The following is a 20,872-nucleotide window of genomic DNA, read 5'->3' as shown; positions in this document are numbered from 1 at the left end:
CCACCCTAAGGAGGGGGGTATTGTAACGGGCTGAACGCCCTTTGGGATAGCTCCTCGATGGAATCTCGGTCAAGCAGCAGACGCCAGGTCTTACTCTGCAACCTGGCATCTGTGCGAGGCCTGAGCGGCGCCCAGACGACGCGCTCAGACACTCGGTGCAACCTTTCTCCGACAAGTAAATAAACACCACGCAAGTAGACTCTATAGCTCTCTATCGAATACAACCTCTTGTATACCTCGCGATTGCTCCCCAGAGCGCAGCCCCTTACAATAACGTCTATTATCAGTAGATCTCTTAGTAGCTTTAAGGAATCACTTTTTAACCTACAACATAGCTAAATTGCTAGAAGCTAACTAAGTCTAAAGAGTAAACTATTATACAATATATTCTTGACCTAGACTTGCGAGAATTTGCCCTCTATCTATGTAAAGTAGTAGATATAGTGGAGAAACTACTACGCGAACGAGATGGCGAGCCTTTAGGCAAATGCTAGGTAGAGTAGTTTATTACTTGTATAGACAAGCTTATAATAGCCTTTAGTCATATAAAGGATTATTAGAGAACTTAATACGAGGATCTAGAGATTATTAACGCGTGGTTTAAGCTCGTATAAGAGATAGTTAAGAAGTATAGAGTTTATTTAGATAATATCTATAACTTTAATAAAACTAGCTTTTAGATAGGCGTAATTAGCTTAATAAAGGCAGTCACAGGCGTAGAGCGTTGTACGAGGCCTACTCTCACGCAGCTAGGCAATCGCGAGTGGGTTATAGTCATCTAGAGCATCTGCGCTGCAGGATACGCTACTTTGCTATTTATTATCTACAAAGGATGCGTCTATATCTCTATATAGTACGAAAAAGCAAATATACTATATAACTAGAAGCTTTTAGTATTAAAGAATAGCTAGACGAATAATAAGCTTAGTCTTGCGTAGTTAAAGCACTTTAACGAGCATATAAAGACGCGTTAGGTAGGGTTATATAGGCTACTTATCCTTAATAGCTATAAAAGCTACCTTAACTAAGAATTTAAGAATTACTACCTTATATAAAAGATCCTTACCCTCTATATACCTACTTATTTATTACATATACTTTAGCTACTTAATATTATCTACTTTTTACCTTTTAAGTAGAAGTACTCTTAACGTGTATAAGACTTAGCACGCTACTATATTTAGCCTTTTAATAAGGAGCGCTTCTTTCTAGCCTTTTAAGATGCGTTTTTTATCGTGTTCACATCTAATTACTATAAAAAGGCCTTTAAGGTAGTAGGGCTAGTCCTTATTAACGCGTAGAGAGTTATTAATCGCCTTAACGTACGCCTTTATACTCTACTATAAGAAGCTTAGCTAGAAATACCTTAGATATTAAGAATACTAAGTAATTTGTATAAATTTAGGTTATAATTTAAGCTTATAAAAGAGTCTTTTATACAATTGCTAACTACTATATAAAAAGGCTTTTTAAAGCTTATTAAAGGGGCTAAAGAGATGCTATATAAGAATGTGCTTATAAAGGCCCACGTAAGAGAGCTTAAAGAGCAATTAGTAGCAGTGATAAAGCGCTAAGAGCGCAAAAGAAAGCGAATTTAGATAGGTGGGACACTAGACTTTAGTGTAAAGGCATCGCAGGTAGCTAAAAGTGGTTCTGCTAGTTATACGACATTAAAGAAGGCACGTAGTAAGGGTAGTTAAGAAAGGGCCCTACTAGGTTAATAGCACTATAGAACCTATAAGAGGATAGGCTATAACTCTTATACGTGCTAGAAAGATGTAGAAAAAGATTCTTTTTTAGATACAAGTAAGTTATATAAAGCATCTATAGCTAGTATAGAGTAATCTAAGTTTTTATATATAAAGTTCGTGATGCTAAGAAAAAGTGGCACACTTGGTGATGTGGCCTGCTTGGTGATGGAATACGTTACTCATAGTCAGTAATTATTTTATTCTAGTAATATAAATTAAACAAAGTATCTTATATAAACTTATTCTAAGTATATATAACTTGAAAAATAATTTTAAAAATCATATAACTACTAATAAAAGCTAAAATCTACTTTTAGTAGTTAATAAAAAAAAGTTCATAGTAACTTTTAAGATAAGCTATAGTAATTAAGTTTAATAGCTTAAAATTAAAGTATAATAGCTTTACTATTATAAGTGGTAGCTAATACTAAGTTTATATATAAGTAGTAGTATTATATAACCTACTATATTATAAAGCTTACCACTATTGTAGTAGACCAACTAGGAGGTATATCCTAGTAGCTAGAAGGTAGTTAGATAGTACTAGGAGACAGGTATACAACTAGAGAGTGGAGGAAATAGTAAGAAGATAGATAACATTAATATAAAATATATATATATATATATATTCTCTAAACACCTATTAGAATATAAGCTTATATACTTTAGTAATAGTTAGAATAACTATTACACTACTTGTAATAGAACCTATATAGCCACATAGCACCCGCGTAGCTAGAAGTGAATAACACTCCACAACACTATAAGTTCTTATAGTAGAAAAGCTTATATCAAGAGTATATTAAGTAGTTATATATAGCCTTACTAAGCGCTTTTAGTAATTATATTATATATTATGTAAGCTATTATACTAAATCTAGTCTTAAGCTTATAATATATATAGCCTACTTACTTAAGTACTTTACTTAAGTAGTAATCTAATAAAAAGATTACTTAAACTAGGTTTCTATCTACTGTTTTCCTCTATAGTATGTAATAAAAGCCTATTTATATTTGTTATTTTATATTAGAAGTGATACCCCTCTCCCTTCGCGTTGAACTTGAGAATTGTATGTTATTAGCTACAATGAACTAATCTAGTAGTGTGATAAGGTAATACTATTATACTTTATACCTATGCGTATACAATGAAAGGCTACCTAAAAGCACACTCGTGGATTGATTGGTCCTTGGTCACCCTCAGCAATTCAGTAACCTGAGCTCTCCAGGTTCATATTCCAGTTTTCAGCCACGGGTAGTTTTAGCGGAGGATACGGATAGCGTTCAGTAGACCTAATCTGTACTATAGGCTTTTCGTCATCCAAAGACCGCCATAACCACTCTGACAGCGCTCCGTTGATTGCATCTTCAAGCGGATAGCTCTCCATCGACTGACAATGGCTCTCGGGCCAACAGTGTCTTGCGGTCCAATAGGCTTGAGTAGGCAGCTCAATCCTCATTTTGCGTAACTGCATGGAATTATGGAAGGTGTCGATCCAGGACAGTGCTGGGCTGTCGAGTATCCCATGGCTGCCATCAGCGAACATGAAAGATAGGCAAAGGCTGCGGAGGTGATGGCAGTGTGTGGAAATATTGTCTAGGATGGGTTTTAGGTGATCCCAGTTGAAGTATGCCTTCTCATCTTCCTTCTGTACACGATGTGCCGTGATGACAACCTCGAGGGAAGTGATCGATGCGAGCCGATTGAACGTGATGAGCTGCGGAAGGTGAAGGAGCAGGGACTCGCTTTGGATGTTGATACAGTTCTCAGAGAACAGAACATGCATGCCTTCGGCGTAGGCCTGTTTGCATGACAACAGAAACCCCATTATGCCAATGTTATACCCCTTCGAGAGTTTTCCATTCTGCTCATGAACGATATTCATACATGGATCGCTCCAAGGACCAAGCCAACCGTATGGCGCGGGTGGCAGCTCTGGCATGTTTCTGTAACAAACAGCGCCTCTCCATTTCCAACCCTCGTCATGCCGTTTGATGTCGATATGCAGGGTACGCGCGCCGAAGGCCGTGCTAAGTGTAAAGCTCCGGATATCCTGAGGCAGTTGAAAAAAGAGTGAGGCGGGTGCATCTATAAAGATTGGGGTAAGAGGGTGGCGGGTTGAGGGGAGGAATGGGGGCTGGTGTGTATGTTGCTGTTCGTGGCTCAATCTGTAATTTGGACCTTTCTTCACCCATCTGCTAAGTCTTCCCATGAGTACAATGTGAAAAGAGAGAAGTAGAAGACAAAGAAGTAGTCGTGGATGTGTTTGTAGTAATGAGGTAGCAGAAAGACGCTACGTCAGTACGTTGAAATCACCAACAAACAACCTCAACAAACAGAAGCTACTATGCCTACTCAGGCTTAGCAGAAGCCGGTAGACAGCATAACCCACCCCACGCGTGCCAGATGCATTTCAGTTACACGAGCCGCTACTTAACCGTTCCGAACTTTGCCTTGATGATCCCGCGGCGACTTGGGCCGACGAATCCAGTTCCCGCGTTGATCCTGGATGCAGGCGGTAAATATGCGGCTCAAGCGAATGTCCAAGGAAATGCCAATGCCGTCGACATGCAAAATCACTAAGTAGCGTCCTTCTGGGAAAAGCGTCGGCTCAGTCCTCCGCACAATTTTCACCCCAGCCTCTTACATACACAACCGACTCCCACCACCACTCTGCAGGCGGGCCATGTGCCCCAGTTTTATTTACGCGAATACGGACTCACTGAATCGCCTATCGCGTAACCAAGTGGAAACGAGGCGACCCTCGGATGTCGCATCCACATCGGCTTTTGAGCTATGCAGATGCCGGCGCTCAGTGTCCTGCTCATTGGAGGGGCAATCGGAATCGCAACACCGAATCGAGGGTCATTCGCACTGTTGCTGGCCGACGCCGACCATAGCCGGTCACAAGCTCTGGCTAAGCGCTGCCATGGCGTGGCTAAAGAGCCTTGCTCGTATCGGGAACTCTGCCCAGTGTGGGGGATGAACACACCGCTTGCATTCCCTTGTCGTCGAGCAGGAAATGGCACTGTTCTACACACAGCCATGGATAGTGCGGGGGGATATTCTCTTTTGGAGGGGGTGTTTGCAGCAGTATCAAGCTTTCGCCACTGGCGCCCGCTTGGCTGGGGCGCTCAATGGTCAGAATGCTGTCAGTGTCAAGAAAACTCGGTATGGCCGATGCGCGATGCAGGCTCCTTGGGCATGTAACGGTATCTGGTTGAAGCCAAGTTTAGTGGGGTAAGGTGGGATAGTATGGAGGCCCGCAGTGGAGTCGGCTGGAGCCCCAATCTCCAGGTGCACGTATAATAAGAGGAAATTCCCTAAATCTGTCGCTGGATGGTCATCGCCTTTTGCTCAACGATACGGGAAAAGCTCCAGCAGAATGTCGACACGGTACGAGGATGAGAAGATATCCGCCCATGACGCGACGGCCCAGCTGTCGGAGCACCGCACAAAACCTGGGGGAATCGCCGCGAATCTCAGTCCTGAGAAGAGAATGCAGGTTGAGAAGTCACTGAAGCGCAAGCTGGACGCGAGATGCTCGTTGTTCGTCTTGATCTACATCATGAACTGTAAGCAGCCCTTTGCGTTTTTGAAACCCAACACTCACACTCAGCCCATCAGATCTCGACCGAAACAACATTGCCGCAGCACGTCTGGGTGGGCTAGAAGAAGACCTCGGCCTTAGTCCTACACAATACTCGACGTGCCTCAGTATCCTCTATGTTGGCTACATCTTGATGCAGGTCCCATCAAATATGATCATCAACGTGATTTCTCGCCCATCAATCTACATTGCTGCAGTCATGCTGGTATGGAAGCCGCGTCTTTTTTCTTCACATGATACCTTTACTGATCATATTGAATGGTAGCTCTGGGGAATGATAAGCACATTGAGTGGCAATGTCAATAGCTTCGGAGGCATGGTTGCGATTCGCTTTTGCATCGGATTTGTGGAAGCCGCTTTCCTACCAGGAGCCTTGCTGATCCTGTCAAAGTGGTATACTCGTCGTGAGCTTGCCCTGCGGAATGCCATATTATTCTGCGGCAATCTCATCTCCAACGCTTTCTCGTCCCTAGTCGGCGCAGCTGTCTTGGGCAACATGGAAGGCACTCTCGGTCACGAAGCCTGGCGCTGGCTATACTGGTACGTATGCTTTTCAACACCATGCATGTTTGGGTTCAGCATTGTGACACCGATAATAGGGTTGAAGGAGCTGCTACCATGGCCATAGCCATAGCTGCTGCATTCATTCTTCCGGATTTGCCGCACAACACGCGCGGTTTCACCGAAGAAGAGCGCGCTGTTGCTGTCCTGCGCATGACTGAAGATGTTGGCGAAGCTGACAAAGATTCCGAGGAGCAATCAGCCTTTGCCGGCCTCTTCATGGCTGTCAAGGATGTCAAAATCTACGTCTTGTCAATCACCTTCATTGCCTATGTCTTGGGCCTCTCGTTTAACAGCTATTTTCCATCACTTACAAAGACGCTGAATTTTGGGAAAACCGAGACGCTCCTACTAAGTGCCCCTCCGTGGATCTTGTCGTGTTTCGTCAGTCTAGTGAACGCATGGCACTCGGATCGCCAGCAGGAACGCTGCTGGCACATCATTGGACCGGTCCTCGTTGGCATCGTCGGATTTATCATCTCCATGGCAACTTCGAATACAGCAGCACGCTACGTGGCGTTGTTTTTGCAAAGCTCGAGTTACGCTGGTTTTATCGTGGTGTACTCGTGGATATCATCCTCATTCCCACGACCACCGGCCAAGAGGGCCGTAGCGATTGCTATGATCAATGCTCTCAGTCAAAGTACGTATACTCCCCACTTCCAATGTTGTATAGATCCTTGAGTAATGGAGCCTACTGCGTGGTAAAATTCGCTACTCCCGCACGGTACTCACTCGGAATACTCCAAAAAGAATTTCGTCAACGGCTAACCCAATGGCCAGTTGGAAACATCTGTGGCTCTTATGTGTGGAATATGACGGACAATGGATACAGGAACAGCTACGGTGTAGTGACAGCCATGTTTGGTGTGACGATTATTGGATGTCTCATTTTCAGAGCCATGCTCATCCGACTAAACAAGAGGCTGGACGAGGGCATCGATACATGGGTTGTTCACGGTGATGTTGCGGAGCAGACTGCCGCCACTGAGGGTGTGAATCTCGAGGAGGGCATGAAGATCATGGCTGGATATAGGTATATGACCTAGTGCTGTGTCGTGTTGCCATGCTATATTGGCCAAATGTACACCTCCCCCCTGTCTCCACAGAGGGAAAAAGAGATAAAACGTGGATAGAAGAAGTAGAGAGAAACCCGTGTCGATAAGGATATGTAATTTGATTTGTGAACGGTCACTAGACTCGTGGACACAGGAGTGAGGTCAAAGTAGAGTGCGCTGATGAGAGCAGGTCACGTGAGGGATACGCAGTCGGAACTCGGTTCGCTGCATGTGCAGGAGGCTTGATCTCATTGCTTTTCTAGGGCAGTTGCTGGTTGTATTCCATCTCGGAGGACTCAAGCGCAACTCGAATCTCCATATTCGCCTGCGAATCCTCCGCCACATCACATGACGGATGCCTGCAGGCTGTCCAAAGGAACTTCACGATGCCGTGCCGTCGTGGTGTTGAAGACTAGTCGGCAACGCACGTGGCGCTAGCGTGCCGCGGCTTCACCCAACGACGTCAACGCCCCTGCGAAGCCGCCATGTTGCGCCCCAGTTTCTGTTGCTGGAACTATTTCATCTCACTGCGCTTCTGCCTGCAGCTCGAGTCTGCCCTCGACCGAGTCGCGCGCACTAAGCAAACTCCAGGTTTTGCATTCGGCAGCCATCGGCGCACGCGACCACACGCAAGTGGAAGTACTATTACCGGCGTCACCTGCCTGCGCGTGCCAGCCACACGGCCCCCTCTTGCCGACAACATCCTTTTTCGCCCTGTCAAACTCGCACCTCTTCACCACGATGCCGTCACTCAAACTCTCCATTCCCACAACCCGGCAAGAGACGCCCGAGAACGCCAAGGCCTACATATCCTACACGGTCAAGATCGAGCATCCCTTTCCCCGCGCAGCAACCACAACTTCGAAACGCTACTCTGACTTTTGCGCCCTCGACAGCGCGCTGCGCTCCGAAGTTGCATCTGCGCCGCCTGCACCGCTGCCCCCAAAGTCGTGGCTGGGTGGCTTCCTCGGCTTAGGCAGCACTGCCAGCTCGCCTGAGGCCATTGAGAAGCGTCGAGCCGGCCTCGAGGCCTACCTGCGCGCCATCGAGACAGCCGAAGACGGGCGGTGGCGCGTCTCCAAAGCTTACAAGGCGTTTCTGGGCCTGGGTGATAAAGAGGCGAGCAACGGGAAAAGGGCCAGCGGTCTGCCGGGCTCGCAGTTTGGAAGGGACAGAGTGCGGGATAATTCAGACTGGCTGGACAAGCATGGAGAGCTCAAGAGCAATCTGCAAGACGCAAGGCGCTGGCTGACGAAGCGCGAACAAGCGACTGCCGCGACTGCGCAGCACGAAGCGGCGGCGAACGCGAAGAAGAGCCTCGTCAGAGCGAGCACCCTCATCTCAGCCCTAGACGAGGGGCTAACGCGCCTGAGTGGGGGCAGTGCAGACGAGTGGAGTGGCGAGAAATTAGGACAGGGCGAGCTGCGTCGACGACGAGATGTAGTAAGCGGGCTCCGCAAGGAGCGCGACGGCCTGGAATCGGTGCTCAATAGCATGGCCGTCAAGGCGGCCATTTCGGGCTCGGGCTCGTCGGCCACACCATTCACGTCGTCGGCCGCCGTTACCGAGTCGCAGAAAGCAGGACTTTTCAAGGGTGCCGGGACGTCGTCCAAGCCCTCGTCTCGCCGCGTACTGGGGGCCCCCGCGCAGGAAACGGATCGAACAAGGGAACTAGACAATGAGGGCGTGTTGCAACTACAGCGACAAATCATCCAAGAGCAAGACGAGGATCTAGTCGACCTAACGACGGTTGTGCGCCGGATGAAGGAAATGGGTGTGCAAATCAACGCTGAGCTTGTCGAGCAGGATGCGCTCCTCGGCTTGTTTGAAGAGGACATAGAGCGAGTGGATGGCAAGGTCAAGATTGCAAAGAAGCGGATTGAGAAGATCAGGTAGGCGTTGGAATCGCCATCTTTCCTGCATGTAGACATGTTTTGTTTTCTTTTTTCTTCTTTTTGTTCGGCAGTGGCATGTGTTGCGCTTTCATCATCCATGGGCGGGAGTTGAGGGTATTGAATAATGGCGCATTGACATGGCAAGCATAGCTTAATGAATGATACCCCTAGCGAAACCACTAGTATAATTGTCCATGCACGCGTACAAGCAATGATTCTGTTTCTTGCTATGTAGTCTATGCACTGGCCACATCCTGCAGTAGCCCAACTGGATGATGCAGACGCCTTAATCCGTTCCATCGCCCAGCCTCATGTTACTCATATTCTTCGAGCGAATCTTCTGGATGTGATCAATCGCCTCAATCAAGTGCGGCACAAACTTTGCCGGGTTCTCTGTTGCGGGGAAATGCCCCAGGCCCGGCATCGCCTTGTGCATTCCACCAGGTATCTTGTCCGCCGTCTTCTGCGACATGTCGGGCGTATTGGACCAGTCGTATTCGCCCGTGAGCATGTACACGGGACAGCTCTGTGTGTCGATGGACGCGACGCGGGATCGGCCGTCCCAGCCGCCAAAGTAAAAGTCGAGGTCGCCATGGAAGATCTGTACCAGTTTCAGTATCCAAACAGATAGTATGTAAGAAGATGATCGTGTTGAAACTTACACCGTAGGCTTGCGCACTGTACAAGTGCCATATAAGTTGCTTATTTGCTCGAGGCGCAGTGGGCGACATCATCTACAGTGCGTCAGTGACAACCCTCCAAGCCAGACATGTTGTCACGTACACCATACACCCACTCGGGATTGTACAAGGCCTGGTTAACATATGGGGAACGATCGTTCCATTGACGCTCCATATTGAGGTATTCGGAGCTGCCACCATTAGCACAAACACATCTTCCCGATTCCCTGCTCGACTTTGTACCTACCCCTGCAGAGGAATAGTGCCTATTGCACCGACCTCCCTATGTCGAATGGCGACGGCAAGACAGACTTGACCGGCCATGCTCGCACCGCAAATAATTGGCCGGCGAATACCCAGTTTCTTGACAAAAGCAGCGATGATTCCAACATAGCTATCCTCGGTATTCGTATGCGCCGTGGCGTTTTTGGTGGGAAAACTGCGGCCATGAGCAGGCAAGTCAAAGGCATACATGGTGCACTTCTTGCGCATCTTCGCGTCGTTCATGACACCATGGTATTGTCGGCTATCGCTTCCGGCCGTATGCAAAAACACAATGGCTTGCTTGCCCTCACCCGAGTATTCATAAAAGACCTTGCTTCACGTCCAAGTGCAAAGTCAGCATGGCGGTTGTTGGCATGCAAAGACGGGGGTCAAAGGAAGCCTGCGTACCACCGACCCCACACGGGAGCTTCCAGAAAAGTGTATTTGCCAGTGAGAAAGTCTTGCGCGGGCTCGGGCTGCTCTTCCTCTGGAAGTGGCCCGCAATGTGAGTCGTGTGCGAGTTCGAGAACGCGTCTCCAGACATGTGTCCATTGGGCAAAGGCCGTCTGGTCGCCCATGACCTCAATGCCTTTTTGCTTGATATTCATGCCAAACATGCCCCAGTAGCTTTGATAGGGCATAGCAGGAACTGGCTTAAAGTGCTCCTCCCATTGCTGTGGGAGTGCTGACAGCGTGAACAAGGCATCCTTGGACGTTCCCACACTGGGTTTTGCGCTGCCGTTGGTGACGGTGACGAGAAGCGTATTGTCAGAGGCACTCGACTTGATGCCAAAGGTCATGGGCTTGTCAATGGCATTCGAGGTAGTAAAGGCCTTCAACTGGTCGTCGGCTTCCAGGAGCTTGGGGAGCGTGTCCGAAATGCCCTTCAAAGCTTGGGTAAAGTCGGTCCAGCTGGACATGATGGCTCGAGATGCAATCAGGTTTTGGCAGGAGAGGCAAAGAGGTAGAACAGAGGAGCAACAACTGAAGAGGTAGCGACCGCGCGCTCTGTACATATAAACGCGCAAGCTCTCAACATGTTCCAGCCGGGGTTAGCTAGCCACAACGCGCAGGGAGGGGTAGCCTGCAATGCGGGGTCGGTGATGCACACGTGGGCGCATATCTCAACCTTTGCTCGTCATCATCGCTGAGCGCTGACCGGAGGCTGTTGGTTGGCCAGACCAGATTGGGGCGACTAGCTGGTGGTGCATGTCTCGATCCAGTGTTTAGCGTGTGTGTGCGAAGGTAAAGACGTGGATAGCAGGCGAGCAGTAGAGCTCAACGAGGCCGATCATGGGTAAGTACTGATACCAAGTACCGCACCATGTCCCGCGCAATCACCTGCATCTCATCACGTCTCCGCCTTCTGCGGCCTCGCACAAGAGCAATCCAGTCGCGGCTAGGGGGAAGACAAAAGTAGTGAGCATTGTGAGACCGACTCTATATTGTAGAAACGAAAAATAGCGCATGCTACTGCGTCTGGGGAACTGCAAGAGATATAAAGTCCGCAAGCACATGTGCTACCGTCGCCCACCTAGCCCTAGCGGGCCATGGTGTGCGACCCATTAACCTTATTTGAACAGTACAAAGTAAACTCGCCAAAAAGTGGTATCCTCGCTAGCGCTTCCAAATGCAAATATAATCTTCCCTCGTCAGGACGTTGCACGCTCCGAGGACCCGGCACACAAAGGGAATGAGGCAGATCCTGTAAATGCATAAGACGACGTAGGCGCTGGAGATGGCATCGATTCAGAAACTTGCAGAAACTCGCTGACTTGTGGATACCCAGTAACTTGGACAGGGCCAGCGACGTTGGCAGACTTATTGACTTTGGCAGCTCCAGTAGCCTCGGCGGCTTGGGCCTCCCCAGACGCCTCTAGCAATGCCTTGGCACCCAAGATGACCTGCCTGATTGTCTTCTGCGTCTTGACCGGGGCATCAAGAGAACCACCGCCCGGCTAGAACGTCTCCTCCTCAACACCCTCGGCCTCTGGTGGGATCTCGAAGCCTTCTTCGGTAGAGTAGAGAATCGTCTGGATTTGCTTGAGCAGTCCCTCGTCTTTTTCGAGCTCGGGGTCGGCCTCCATCGCTTGCTGGATCAACAGCTCAATATCACGAAGCTTGCTAAAGTAAAAGTCGCGCTCCCGCTCAAGGCCGGTGACCGTCTCCTTGAGTGCGTTGTTCTCTTCGCGCAGCGCGGCCGAGGCAGCTCCTCCTCCAGAGGCCAGAGGGGTACGTGTTCGGGGAGCAGCCGTGTTGCTAGCAGCCGGGGCTCTTCGGGCAGAGGCAGCAGGGCGAGATGCAGGAGCGGCTCCGGAGCCAAGGCCAGCCTGGCCCTTGCGACGGGCGACGGGGTCGTATTCGTGGCCGGGGAAGTGCTGGTCCCAGTACTGCTTGACAAACTGGAGGAACTCGAGGTTGTCCTGCATCTTGCACTTGACTAGCGACTCGACGCGGATCGGCTTGTCGATCTGGTGCTTGGCAAACGTGTCTGCCTTGGTCAGCCAGGGCAATGACAAGGGGCGCCCCCCCCCTATGAATCCGACATACTCTGTAATATCTTGAAGTTCTGCAGGTATGCATACTCGGTGTTGGCGTTGAACTTGACTCGGCTCATGGGTACATCATCTGTACACTGTTAGGCTTAACGACACTCGGACGACGAGCAAGTTGAGAGCCTTACAGAATATGCTGTCAAAGACCTGGCACAAGGCTGCTCTGTATCAAACCATCAGTATCAGCCCTCCAAGTGTCCAGAGGCTGTTGCCGCTCCCCCGACTGTGCACCATGTGCACCCCGTGCAGGCGACGTACCCTGTACCACATTGTTCGACTTTGGTGATGTTGAGCTGAAGAAGGTTGTTCAACCAGGCGACGAGTTCTTGTCTGCGCCATCGTTACAGTCAGCGCGTGCTTGGGATGTGAAGCGACGTCTACACAGCATAAGGAGGGAGTTGAGGCAAAGAGGGAGGGAGGAGGAGCCTAAGCCCAAAGACCCCCCTCCCCCCACTTGCGTGGCCGTACCTTGATTCTCCCATGGCGGATGACTAGAAATTGGCGTCTAGGGGAGTGTTCCGGAATGATCGGCAATGGGCTAAGAGCATGCGACGGTAAGGGTGCGAAGACTTTGGGATGCTGAGCGGTTGCCGCGTCGAGGGTGCTGTTATTTGTTGATGCGTCTGGACGCTCGACATTTTGGGCGTTGTTGCCCCACGAAGACTTTAGCGTTGTGTCAGTGCGTCAGCATCACGTGCGTTTGGCGTTCACGAGCACGTGACCAGCCACATTGTCCGTTAGTCAGTGAAAGGGCACGCCACACAATGTGGCTATGGGATCACACATGTACATTTACTACTACTATTACTCAGCTGCGGCTGTAAGACTTTGAGTTTGTCCGCCTCTGCCTACTGCTACCGCAGCGCATATATACATATTGCATGTGCACGTCAGCCCGTCACCACCGACTCTAGCATTAGTCGCCTTGCTTGGCGTCTGCGCGGTGAATTCGCTCGGTACCATCCACGTACTAGATTTGGCCGCCTCCAACGCTCATGTGAGGGTCGGGTATCACGGTTTTGGTTTTGGCGTGTTTGACATGGCCCGAGTGGCTGGGGTGAAGACAATGCCCGAGACTAGAATTCGCATTGAACCTCGCGTGTTTTGGTCGACGACGCAAATAGGACGCTCGGCCTGATCAAGGCCGCATTGCCCATGGAATGCCATTGCACCATTGAGCTCTTGAATCATGGTGTTGTAGCAGTTTCCAAGGCCCCATGGGGATACTGTGCACAAGCTATCGGCATTTTCCCATGTCTATTCCAATGGCCCGATGATTAGATTAAGGATACACACGACGATGACGATGGAAGATGAAAGGCGCACGACGATGCTCATGGCGTGATGGAATAGTGGCATGGTATGTACGAGCTTGCTGAATGCTGCCATCATGTCTGCTACGGCCCTAGCTATGCTGCACAGGGCCATTAGATAAGTTGCAGATGCATGCCCAAGGGCATGCCATGTGCCCGAGTCTGCTGCGGGCATGCAGACAACTGATTGTCATGGGCAAACAGATTGCGACAAATGCGCAATGGCGGTTGTGGTGGCTGTCATAGGCCGAGTCGCTATAGGTGTTTTCGGACCGACCCGATGCCGACCCAATGCACAGTGGCCCATTGAGTAGATTAACAAGGTTGGCAGAAGTCGCTACTCCAGCACACAATTTCCGTGATGCTATCACCAAAGGGCACATGGCGGATTGGAGCGCCGGCAGATTGTGCCGACAGGGTTGCGATCAGCGTCGTGGGAGCGAACAGGTGGAAAGATGGCATGTCAAGAATTCCGGGGCTGCCGTATCAATTACTATATGACTAGGACAAGGAAGAGACGGTGAAGAGGTTGGTTCAGTGCGCACCCTGACTAAAGGATGACTGTTGTACGGCATGCTTCACATGTTTGGGAGGCGCAGGCCTCGGCAGGCTCGGCGGCAGGCCGTTGTGCCGTGTCGACAAAGGCGGGGAGCAAGTGAGTTTGGCAAGCAGGCAGTCGACGAGGCGAGTCATCTGGTGGGATTTGGAGAAGGCTAAATGCGGTCATGTGGTGGTGGTTGATTTGGGCAGAACAGGCAGACGACGATGATGCAGGCTAACGGCGCGGGGGACGCAAACGAGGCGCGCTGGGGTGGCGGGTGTACTGGCAACAGGTAGCATTAATTGCTATGAGCTGGGATGGGACGCATTCATGGCCTCAAAGCGGAAGCTAGTTTCGGGAGATTGTGACTTGGTCACTGCAGGAGCGCTAAGTCAGTCAGTATAGGTGTAGGTGCGAGTTTGGGTGCAGCAGCCAGTCTCGGGTGAATTGGGGAGACACACACCGAAACGTTGGACTTACATGGGCGGGTAAACAGGCGGGCGCAATGCAGCGAGGTGGACGGCGAGGCCAGGTGGCGGGCCTTTTTTTTTTTTGTCGCGGGCGATGATGATGGGGGTGATGGCGGGGGGGGGGTGAGGGTGGTGGTGGTGGTGGTGGTGGTAGAGGTAGCGGAGGGAGTGGTTGCTCGTATTGTGGGCGGTCACGGGGCAGAGTCGAGGCCCGCCAAGCCTGAGCGCGTTCTCTGGGCGACGAGGCACGATCGCGTTATACACACGTCGATGCACAGCATAATTGTAATCGTGGGCAAGGCGGCCAGCTCCCCCACCGATTGCTCAAGCCCAAGACAGCCGAGAAGTGGCCGTTTGCATTTGAGTTTGGGCTGTGCAACGCCCCAAATCTGGCCACGGACGTGCCCAGGCCGCGAATAGGGCCGGTGGGTGCGTGGTGCAGGGCTGAACAAGCGAGCAGCGGAATGTCCAGCCAGCCGTTGGACGCACCCACGCCCACGGCGGGCGTGGATAAGCGCAGCGCAGTGAAACAGCATCGACGACGACGACGACGACGACGACGACGACGACGACGACGCCGCCGCCGCCGCCAACCACCCGCATGTCCCGACAGCCGTCTCCGTGTCCACCGACACCTCGACTGCACGGTGACGCGGCGTCACAGCAAGCGACCAGCGACGCAGGCCCGGTGTCGGCACAGCCGCTGCAGCCATGCCATTGGCCATGGGCGTGCAGTCAGCGCTGCGTCGCCCGTCGTCCATGGCCCTTCCGACGTGTCCATGGTGTTGAGGCTGCCATGGTGGTTTCGGGCGTCGAGCGCGACTTACTCCGGAGCTCCAGCCACTGCCACCGCGTACGTCGGAGTACAGCCGGCAAAGCAGCGGCCGGCCACGACTAAGACAAACACAAAGCCACCGTGGCGTTGCGGCGGGCCCGGCGGAGGCCACCACAGCGTCGCTCGTCATGGCCATCGTGGCCATCGCTGTCATGACGGGCATCGGCGTCGTCGCAGCGGTCCTGCTGCCATGGGGAACTGCACCGCCCGTCCCCCAAGGAGCCAAGCACAGGCGGGCGGAGGGCGGCGGGCTTGTCCTGGGCATCATGATGCAGGCGCTGCATCCTCCAAGACACGACACGAGACGCGCACTCACACGCATGCTCACACGCAGTCACAGCCGCTGCGCTGCACGCAAGCCGCCGCCGGGGGTGGCGGCGAGTGTGGTGGTGGTGAAGGAAACTCACCACCAGCCCTGTCCCTGCCTCGGGGTTTCCCACTCCCACCTCGCCGTGCATATACACGCGCCCCCATTGGCCCGCTACCACCTGCTCCTTTGTTTCTACGGCCAAGCCCCCACCCCAGCTTTCCTTTGACATGACGCGTACCTCGTTCTTCCGCTCTGCTGTGCACTTTCCGCACGCGCGCTGACGGGTCTCCGCAAAGCCGCCGCGACGCGGCCTTTCTCCTCAAATCACATCTCGTCCGGTCGCTACACCCTCCGTTCCTGGCGTATACCCATCTCACCGAGTCACTGTACCGCGCCTGCAACCGCATGCCTAGCCCCGGTTTTGTCAGCATCATTCTTGGGCTTCGTCTTAGTCGTGTCCTTGGTACACACATCTCGCCCTCATCCCCTCACTCGACATAAGTACTTTGTTTATGCCCGCCCTTCTCATCTTGGCTGCACGGCTCCTTCACTTCCCCCGCCAATCCGCTTGTTGGAATATATATCTATACCCATATATATATATACATATACATACATATACATCCCCATTGGCCCCCCTCGGTCTTCCCCCTCCAAACACTTCCATTGAATAGAATGAGAAGCGCCACGGCGTCCTCAGTGCTTGGCCTTTTGGCACTTGGTCAGTTCCCGTCACCCTCCTGCTCCAGCACTCAACTCACTCGCCCCAGCCTCCATCGCCTCTGCCCAAGTCGGCACCGTATGCCCTTCCAATGACGTCTGCTTCAAATTGAACATTCCTCAGAGCACTGCCTCTTCGGGTACCGGAGACATCTTCTTCCAGATCCAAGCACCAAGCAAATATGAGTACGTTGCATTGGGCCAAGGTAACGGCATGGCCAACTCCAACATGTTCGTTGTCTACACGTCGTCGAGCGGATCCAACGTCACCATATCCCCACGAACCACCAGCAGTCACTCGCCCCCGGATGCCAACCCCAATACCAGACTGCAATTGCTTGAAGGCTCTGGCGTATCAAACGGTGTCATGACTGCAAACGTCAAGTGCTCCAATTGCAACAGCTGGTCTGGCGGCACCATGGATTTCACAGCGAGCAAAGGCAACTGGATCTACGCCTACAAATCGTCGGGCGGCCCACTCAACTCGGACGATGTCTCGGCCCAAATCACCAGGCATTCCAGCGAAGCTGTCTTCTCCTGGGACTTTGCAAATGCCAAGGGTGGTGCCAGCGTCAACCCGCTCATCAACACCCCACCAGCTACTACCGGCGGAGCTGGCGGCAGACCCAATGGCGGCAGCACCACTACTGGCGTGACTACTATCAGAGCCAGTGGCTCCAACAGACGCGCAATGATCATTGCTCACGGAGTCCTCGCTTCCCTCGCCTTCGTCATCTTCTTCCCCGTCGGTGCCATTCTTATCCGCGTAGCCTCTTTCCCGGGCCTGGTCTGGATCCACGCAGCTTTCCAAGCCTTTGCCTATGTCATCTACATCGCTGCTGTCGGTCTCGGTATCTACATTGCTTGCGGTGCAAACCAGCTCAGCAACCACCACCCCATCATTGGTTTGGTCCTTTTCGCCATTCTCTTCTTCCAACCCGCCTTGGGCTGGATGCACCACGTTTTCTACAAGAGAACTGGAGGTGCTACCATGTGGACACATGCACACGTCTGGGTCGGCCGCATCGCTGTCACCCTTGGTATCATCAACGGCGGTCTTGGACTCAAACTCGCTACTTGCTCCGGTAATGGCTCTCGTGCCGGTGAAATTGTCTATGGTGTCATTGCCGGTCTTATGTGGTTGGTATGGGTTGCTTGTATCTTCATTGGCTCCAAGAGGAAGCAAGCGGCTGTGGCTGAGACATCTCAAAAACTAGCAGACGAGAGGAGGTCAGGCTCCAACCCAGGCAACGCCGAAATGGCCGGACATTATGATCCCAAGCAACAGTGAGCCAGGCCATGAGCCTGCTACAAAGGGGAATGTTGTTCATTACATACACGCATATCCTGCACATCAGGGTACAATATAGGGCAATGTCCAACTACTTCATCTTGCACTATCATCCCATCTAGGTGTGTGAGTAGTTTGTCAGCCATCTCACCTTTGTCTTTTCCTCCAATATCTTAGCGTACATCGTATGGTTACGAATTCATAATGTCTACATCTCTTTCTAAATCTACAATGGACTTTCTGAGTGTGATCTCTTCTCCAATTTTGGCTCTCTACAAATAGGAAGCAAACAAGCCTAGGTGTAGAGCGATTGTTTGTGGCCTGCATCCTTTTTCCTGACTGCACGTCGTTTTTCTTTTTTTTCAATAACAAAACACCCCTCTATCTGAGCGTGGAACCGACAGACAGAGACAGAGCAACATAGGAAACCACCATGTGTGAGCCTCAGGCTGCCCCCTTTTTAGTGAGTAGGAATTGTACTATCCGTGTACTGGGAAATTATGCCCGCCAAGATCAGGCATCAGCACCACCTACTTTTACCAGCAATGACTGTGTTGATCGTTTATTAAAGACGCATAAGCCAAGGCACCATGTACATTTCTTACTTTCCCAGATTGAGATGGTAAAGCTGTCGTTGTAGTGGTGCGGGTGAGTCGCAGTCTAGGTGACTCAATTTTCGGCTTCCCCGGTGCACGGGGAGTCGTATTCGGCCTCGACCTCGCCTCAGCCCTAACGCCCCCCTTCTTAGCCTCTTCTTAAGCCAAGCTTTCCGTCTCAAGCCAAGCTTTCCATGTCAAACTTAACGGTCGATCCGGCCCCATTACCCACCCTCTAGTCAATCCACTGAGGGATATAACGCTCCCAATGGCCATAATCCCGGATACAATTGCCGCACGAAAATTAGCGTATCCTTTTGCTGACCGGACTACCATATGCAAGGCTAGGAACGGTAATTTAACATCTCCGTGCAATCATCTATCCGCCTCAGCTGAGAATAGCACTATTGCTCTTCTGAACACTAGAACTATGATACAGAACTAGCCTATAACTATGGAATCAACACAGGCCAGTCTCATCTACTGCAAAACCCTCACGTTCATATTCTGCTCTTCCACCACAGGACAGAGACAAGTATTAAAATACTAAAGAAATAATCCATGACTGCCAAGGCATGTGTGGAATTTGCACAAAACTGGTAAATAGAAAAAATCAATCTTTTTCATTGTCGGTGTGGGAAAGAAAAGGTTAAAACAAGAAAAGTACTACACCAGCAGGTAATCCACATGACTATCTATGGTAGGCATTGGGTTCCAAAGTTGCTTTTGTAACATTGTGCGTCAAAAAACAATACTATGCACATATACTACTTCCTCGGAAAGCCACCGCCAAGAACTTTGCTTGCTGCTGCACTAACCCTAAGCACATCCCGATACGTCAAACTAGTTCTGACACCCCGCGCACTCATCCCCCCCATGGCCTCCAACGTCCTTGTATCTCCCACCAACTGCCAATTCGCTACGCTCTCTTCGTTCAAGCCCTCATCGACTGCAATGCCTGATATGCCATGCATCAGAGTGCAGTAAGCGGCGCCTGTTGTTACGAGCAGGGAACGACGTTCTTGGTATATGCGTGTGGGGAGCTTGAATTCTCCATTTGTTGATGATGATGATGATGATGATGCTTCTTCCTTTTCTTCTTCGCCGTCATGAATTTGGTCTTCTGGTGCTGCCACAGGTCCATTTTCACTACTACTACGCCTACGATTACTACTGCCGTCCTCCTCATCACGTGCTTTCGCTGGCTTGCGTACAACATCCAAGCACAATGCTGCGCCTAGACTGACCGTCGCGACAACAGGCGCGTATGCGTCTCCATCTTCATGCGGCATGATGCCTTCGCCCGGCCTGTATTCATTGACAAGCACGTGGTTTGGCTGCTGGTGGGGTGTATGCTCAAAGATGCCTAGGGCTTTAAAGCGGTCGACAACGGGCGTGGTGAGGTAAGCTGGGAGTGGAGAAGCGAGCAACGTGTTGTTTTTTGTTAGTGTCGAGGGGATTGCTTGGAGACGTCGGTGGGAGAGGTGGGTCCATCTTTGGGCGGGGATCTTGCACAGGTTAGGCATGTTGGAGGATCCAGACGTTGGCTACAAACGACGAGTATGCAGGCCGGCGGAGTAATAATATTCATGGCCATTGGCGCGAAACTCATCATACTCGCTCGGTGAAGGAGTAACATGATAGACTGGAACATACCTTTTGTAAGATTGATGCTTCCTCCTCAGCGCTAATAAAATTGGGAATATAGTAAAAGCTACGTGGAAGACTAGTAACGCGGAAAACTTCCAGGTCGTGCTTTGCACCAAAAGTCTCTTGGTCCGTCATGATGAGTGAACCAATCTCCAAAAGTCAAGGGTAAAGGTGTATGGCGAGTTTTCAAGGTTGGTTTGGGAGTTGACCCATGGATGGAAAGACGAAGTAGAGGGGGAAGTTGAGCGGGCCGCTTATATAAGCTCACTACACTAACGTGTTCCACCAGTCATCCGGCCACACCAGTCATCCGGCCACCCCACCAAACTTGACCTAACGTTCTGCGCAATTGCTCTACAACAACGCAATAATATTAGATAGAAATAAGAGATATTATTCCTTATATAGCTCTGCATGAAGTCCGCGTATGCCCTTGAACGTGGCACTTTGTGCACGTTGGCGGCGCGCGCTGACGTCGCTGACTACTATCACCCTGCTCAACCTCTGCAACTACTCTTTCTGCCTCTGCAGCTATCTGCTGACCCTGTTGGACCTGGAGCACCCCACCAGAAGCGATATATTGACGCTGCTGGTCCTGCTTTTGTCGTTGGCGCTGGTTCTCTTCACGCAGCTTCTTATTCTCCTCTGCGAGTATTGTTGCTGATTGCATCGCAAGCTGAGCGCTTTTAGCAAGCTGGCGTATCGCAACGCTTGTTGGGCTCTCTGGCTGCCGGCGTAGCCGCTCTTGGAGATAGCGCACCTGCTGCTGAA

At 51.0% G+C, this 20,872-nt stretch overlaps 8 protein-coding genes across 8 annotated transcripts; 3 read left to right on the top strand and 5 right to left on the bottom strand.

Annotated features, from left to right (window-relative positions):
• Positions 1–2,856: 2,856 nt before the first annotated feature.
• On the bottom strand, positions 2,857–3,842 carry SETTUDRAFT_167005 (uncharacterized protein). Its single transcript, XM_008023792.1, has one exon. It carries the CDS (start codon positions 3,692–3,694, stop codon positions 2,960–2,962), a length of 735 nt encoding a protein of 244 aa, XP_008021983.1. The 5' UTR covers positions 3,695–3,842; the 3' UTR covers positions 2,857–2,959.
• A 1,295-nt stretch (positions 3,843–5,137) lies between these two features.
• On the top strand, positions 5,138–6,972 carry SETTUDRAFT_158679 (uncharacterized protein; the record flags this gene model as incomplete). The annotated part of the gene is made up of 5 exons (XM_008023791.1): positions 5,138–5,327; positions 5,380–5,567; positions 5,628–5,902; positions 5,962–6,566; positions 6,707–6,972. 5 exons carry the CDS (start codon positions 5,138–5,140, stop codon positions 6,970–6,972), a joined length of 1,524 nt encoding a protein of 507 aa, XP_008021982.1.
• Positions 6,973–7,722: 750 nt separating this feature from the next.
• Positions 7,723–9,048, top strand: SETTUDRAFT_145524 (uncharacterized protein; the record flags this gene model as incomplete). Its single annotated transcript, XM_008023790.1, has 1 exon — positions 7,723–9,048. One exon carries the CDS (start codon positions 7,723–7,725, stop codon positions 8,875–8,877), a length of 1,155 nt encoding a protein of 384 aa, XP_008021981.1. The 3' UTR covers positions 8,878–9,048.
• Positions 9,049–9,109: 61 nt separating this feature from the next.
• On the bottom strand, positions 9,110–10,807 carry SETTUDRAFT_145519 (uncharacterized protein). Its single transcript, XM_008023789.1, has 5 exons — positions 10,229–10,807; positions 9,804–10,154; positions 9,660–9,747; positions 9,539–9,610; positions 9,110–9,477 (listed from the first exon to the last, which is right to left on the bottom strand). The coding sequence occupies exons 1-5, from the start codon at positions 10,738–10,740 to the stop codon at positions 9,163–9,165; spliced, it is 1,338 nt and encodes a 445-aa protein (XP_008021980.1). The 5' UTR covers positions 10,741–10,807; the 3' UTR covers positions 9,110–9,162.
• A 971-nt stretch (positions 10,808–11,778) lies between these two features.
• Positions 11,779–12,857, bottom strand: SETTUDRAFT_36702 (uncharacterized protein; the record flags this gene model as incomplete). The annotated part of the gene is made up of 5 exons (XM_008023679.1): positions 11,779–12,311; positions 12,371–12,448; positions 12,504–12,538; positions 12,634–12,705; positions 12,844–12,857. The coding sequence occupies 5 exons, from the start codon at positions 12,855–12,857 to the stop codon at positions 11,779–11,781; spliced, it is 732 nt and encodes a 243-aa protein (XP_008021870.1).
• Positions 12,858–13,916: 1,059 nt separating this feature from the next.
• SETTUDRAFT_167002 (uncharacterized protein) lies at positions 13,917–14,390 on the bottom strand. The gene has a single exon (XM_008023788.1). The coding sequence runs from the start codon at positions 14,379–14,381 to the stop codon at positions 14,223–14,225; it is 159 nt and encodes a 52-aa protein (XP_008021979.1). The 5' UTR covers positions 14,382–14,390; the 3' UTR covers positions 13,917–14,222.
• A 2,088-nt stretch (positions 14,391–16,478) lies between these two features.
• SETTUDRAFT_125758 (uncharacterized protein) lies at positions 16,479–18,104 on the top strand. The gene is made up of 2 exons (XM_008023787.1): positions 16,479–16,565; positions 16,615–18,104. Exons 1-2 carry the CDS (start codon positions 16,520–16,522, stop codon positions 17,853–17,855), a joined length of 1,287 nt encoding a protein of 428 aa, XP_008021978.1. The 5' UTR covers positions 16,479–16,519; the 3' UTR covers positions 17,856–18,104.
• A 1,114-nt stretch (positions 18,105–19,218) lies between these two features.
• On the bottom strand, positions 19,219–20,236 carry SETTUDRAFT_36700 (uncharacterized protein; the record flags this gene model as incomplete). The annotated part of the gene is made up of 2 exons (XM_008023678.1): positions 19,219–19,998; positions 20,108–20,236. The coding sequence occupies 2 exons, from the start codon at positions 20,234–20,236 to the stop codon at positions 19,219–19,221; spliced, it is 909 nt and encodes a 302-aa protein (XP_008021869.1).
• Positions 20,237–20,872: the final 636 nt, after the last annotated feature.

The sequence above is a fragment of the Exserohilum turcica genome, assembly GCF_000359705.1.
Source record: "Exserohilum turcica Et28A unplaced genomic scaffold SETTUscaffold_11, whole genome shotgun sequence".
Lineage (NCBI taxonomy): Eukaryota > Fungi > Ascomycota > Dothideomycetes > Pleosporales > Pleosporaceae > Exserohilum > Exserohilum turcicum.
This window is presented reverse-complemented; position numbering and strand designations above follow the sequence as displayed.

Excerpts from the sequence above, each read along its gene's own strand:
- SETTUDRAFT_167005 (XM_008023792.1), bottom strand. The coding sequence starts at position 3,694 with ATGCCAGAGCTGCCACCCGCGCCATACGGTTGGCTTGGTCCTTGGAGC.
- SETTUDRAFT_125758 (XM_008023787.1), top strand. The coding sequence starts at position 16,520 with ATGAGAAGCGCCACGGCGTCCTCAGTGCTTGGCCTTTTGGCACTTG. Across the intron at positions 16,566-16,614 it reads GCTTGGCCTTTTGGCACTTG|CCTCCATCGCCTCTGCCCAA; the intron begins GTCAGTTCCCGT and ends CACTCGCCCCAG.
- SETTUDRAFT_167002 (XM_008023788.1), bottom strand. The coding sequence starts at position 14,381 with ATGACTCGCCTCGTCGACTGCCTGCTTGCCAAACTCACTTGCTCCCCG.
- SETTUDRAFT_145519 (XM_008023789.1), bottom strand. The coding sequence starts at position 10,740 with ATGTCCAGCTGGACCGACTTTACCCAAGCTTTGAAGGGCATTTCGGAC. Across the intron at positions 10,155-10,228 it reads GCTCCCGTGTGGGGTCGGTG|CAAGGTCTTTTATGAATACT; the intron begins GTACGCAGGCTT and ends TTGGACGTGAAG. Across the intron at positions 9,611-9,659 it reads ATCCCGAGTGGGTGTATGGT|ATGATGTCGCCCACTGCGCC; the intron begins GTACGTGACAAC and ends GACGCACTGTAG.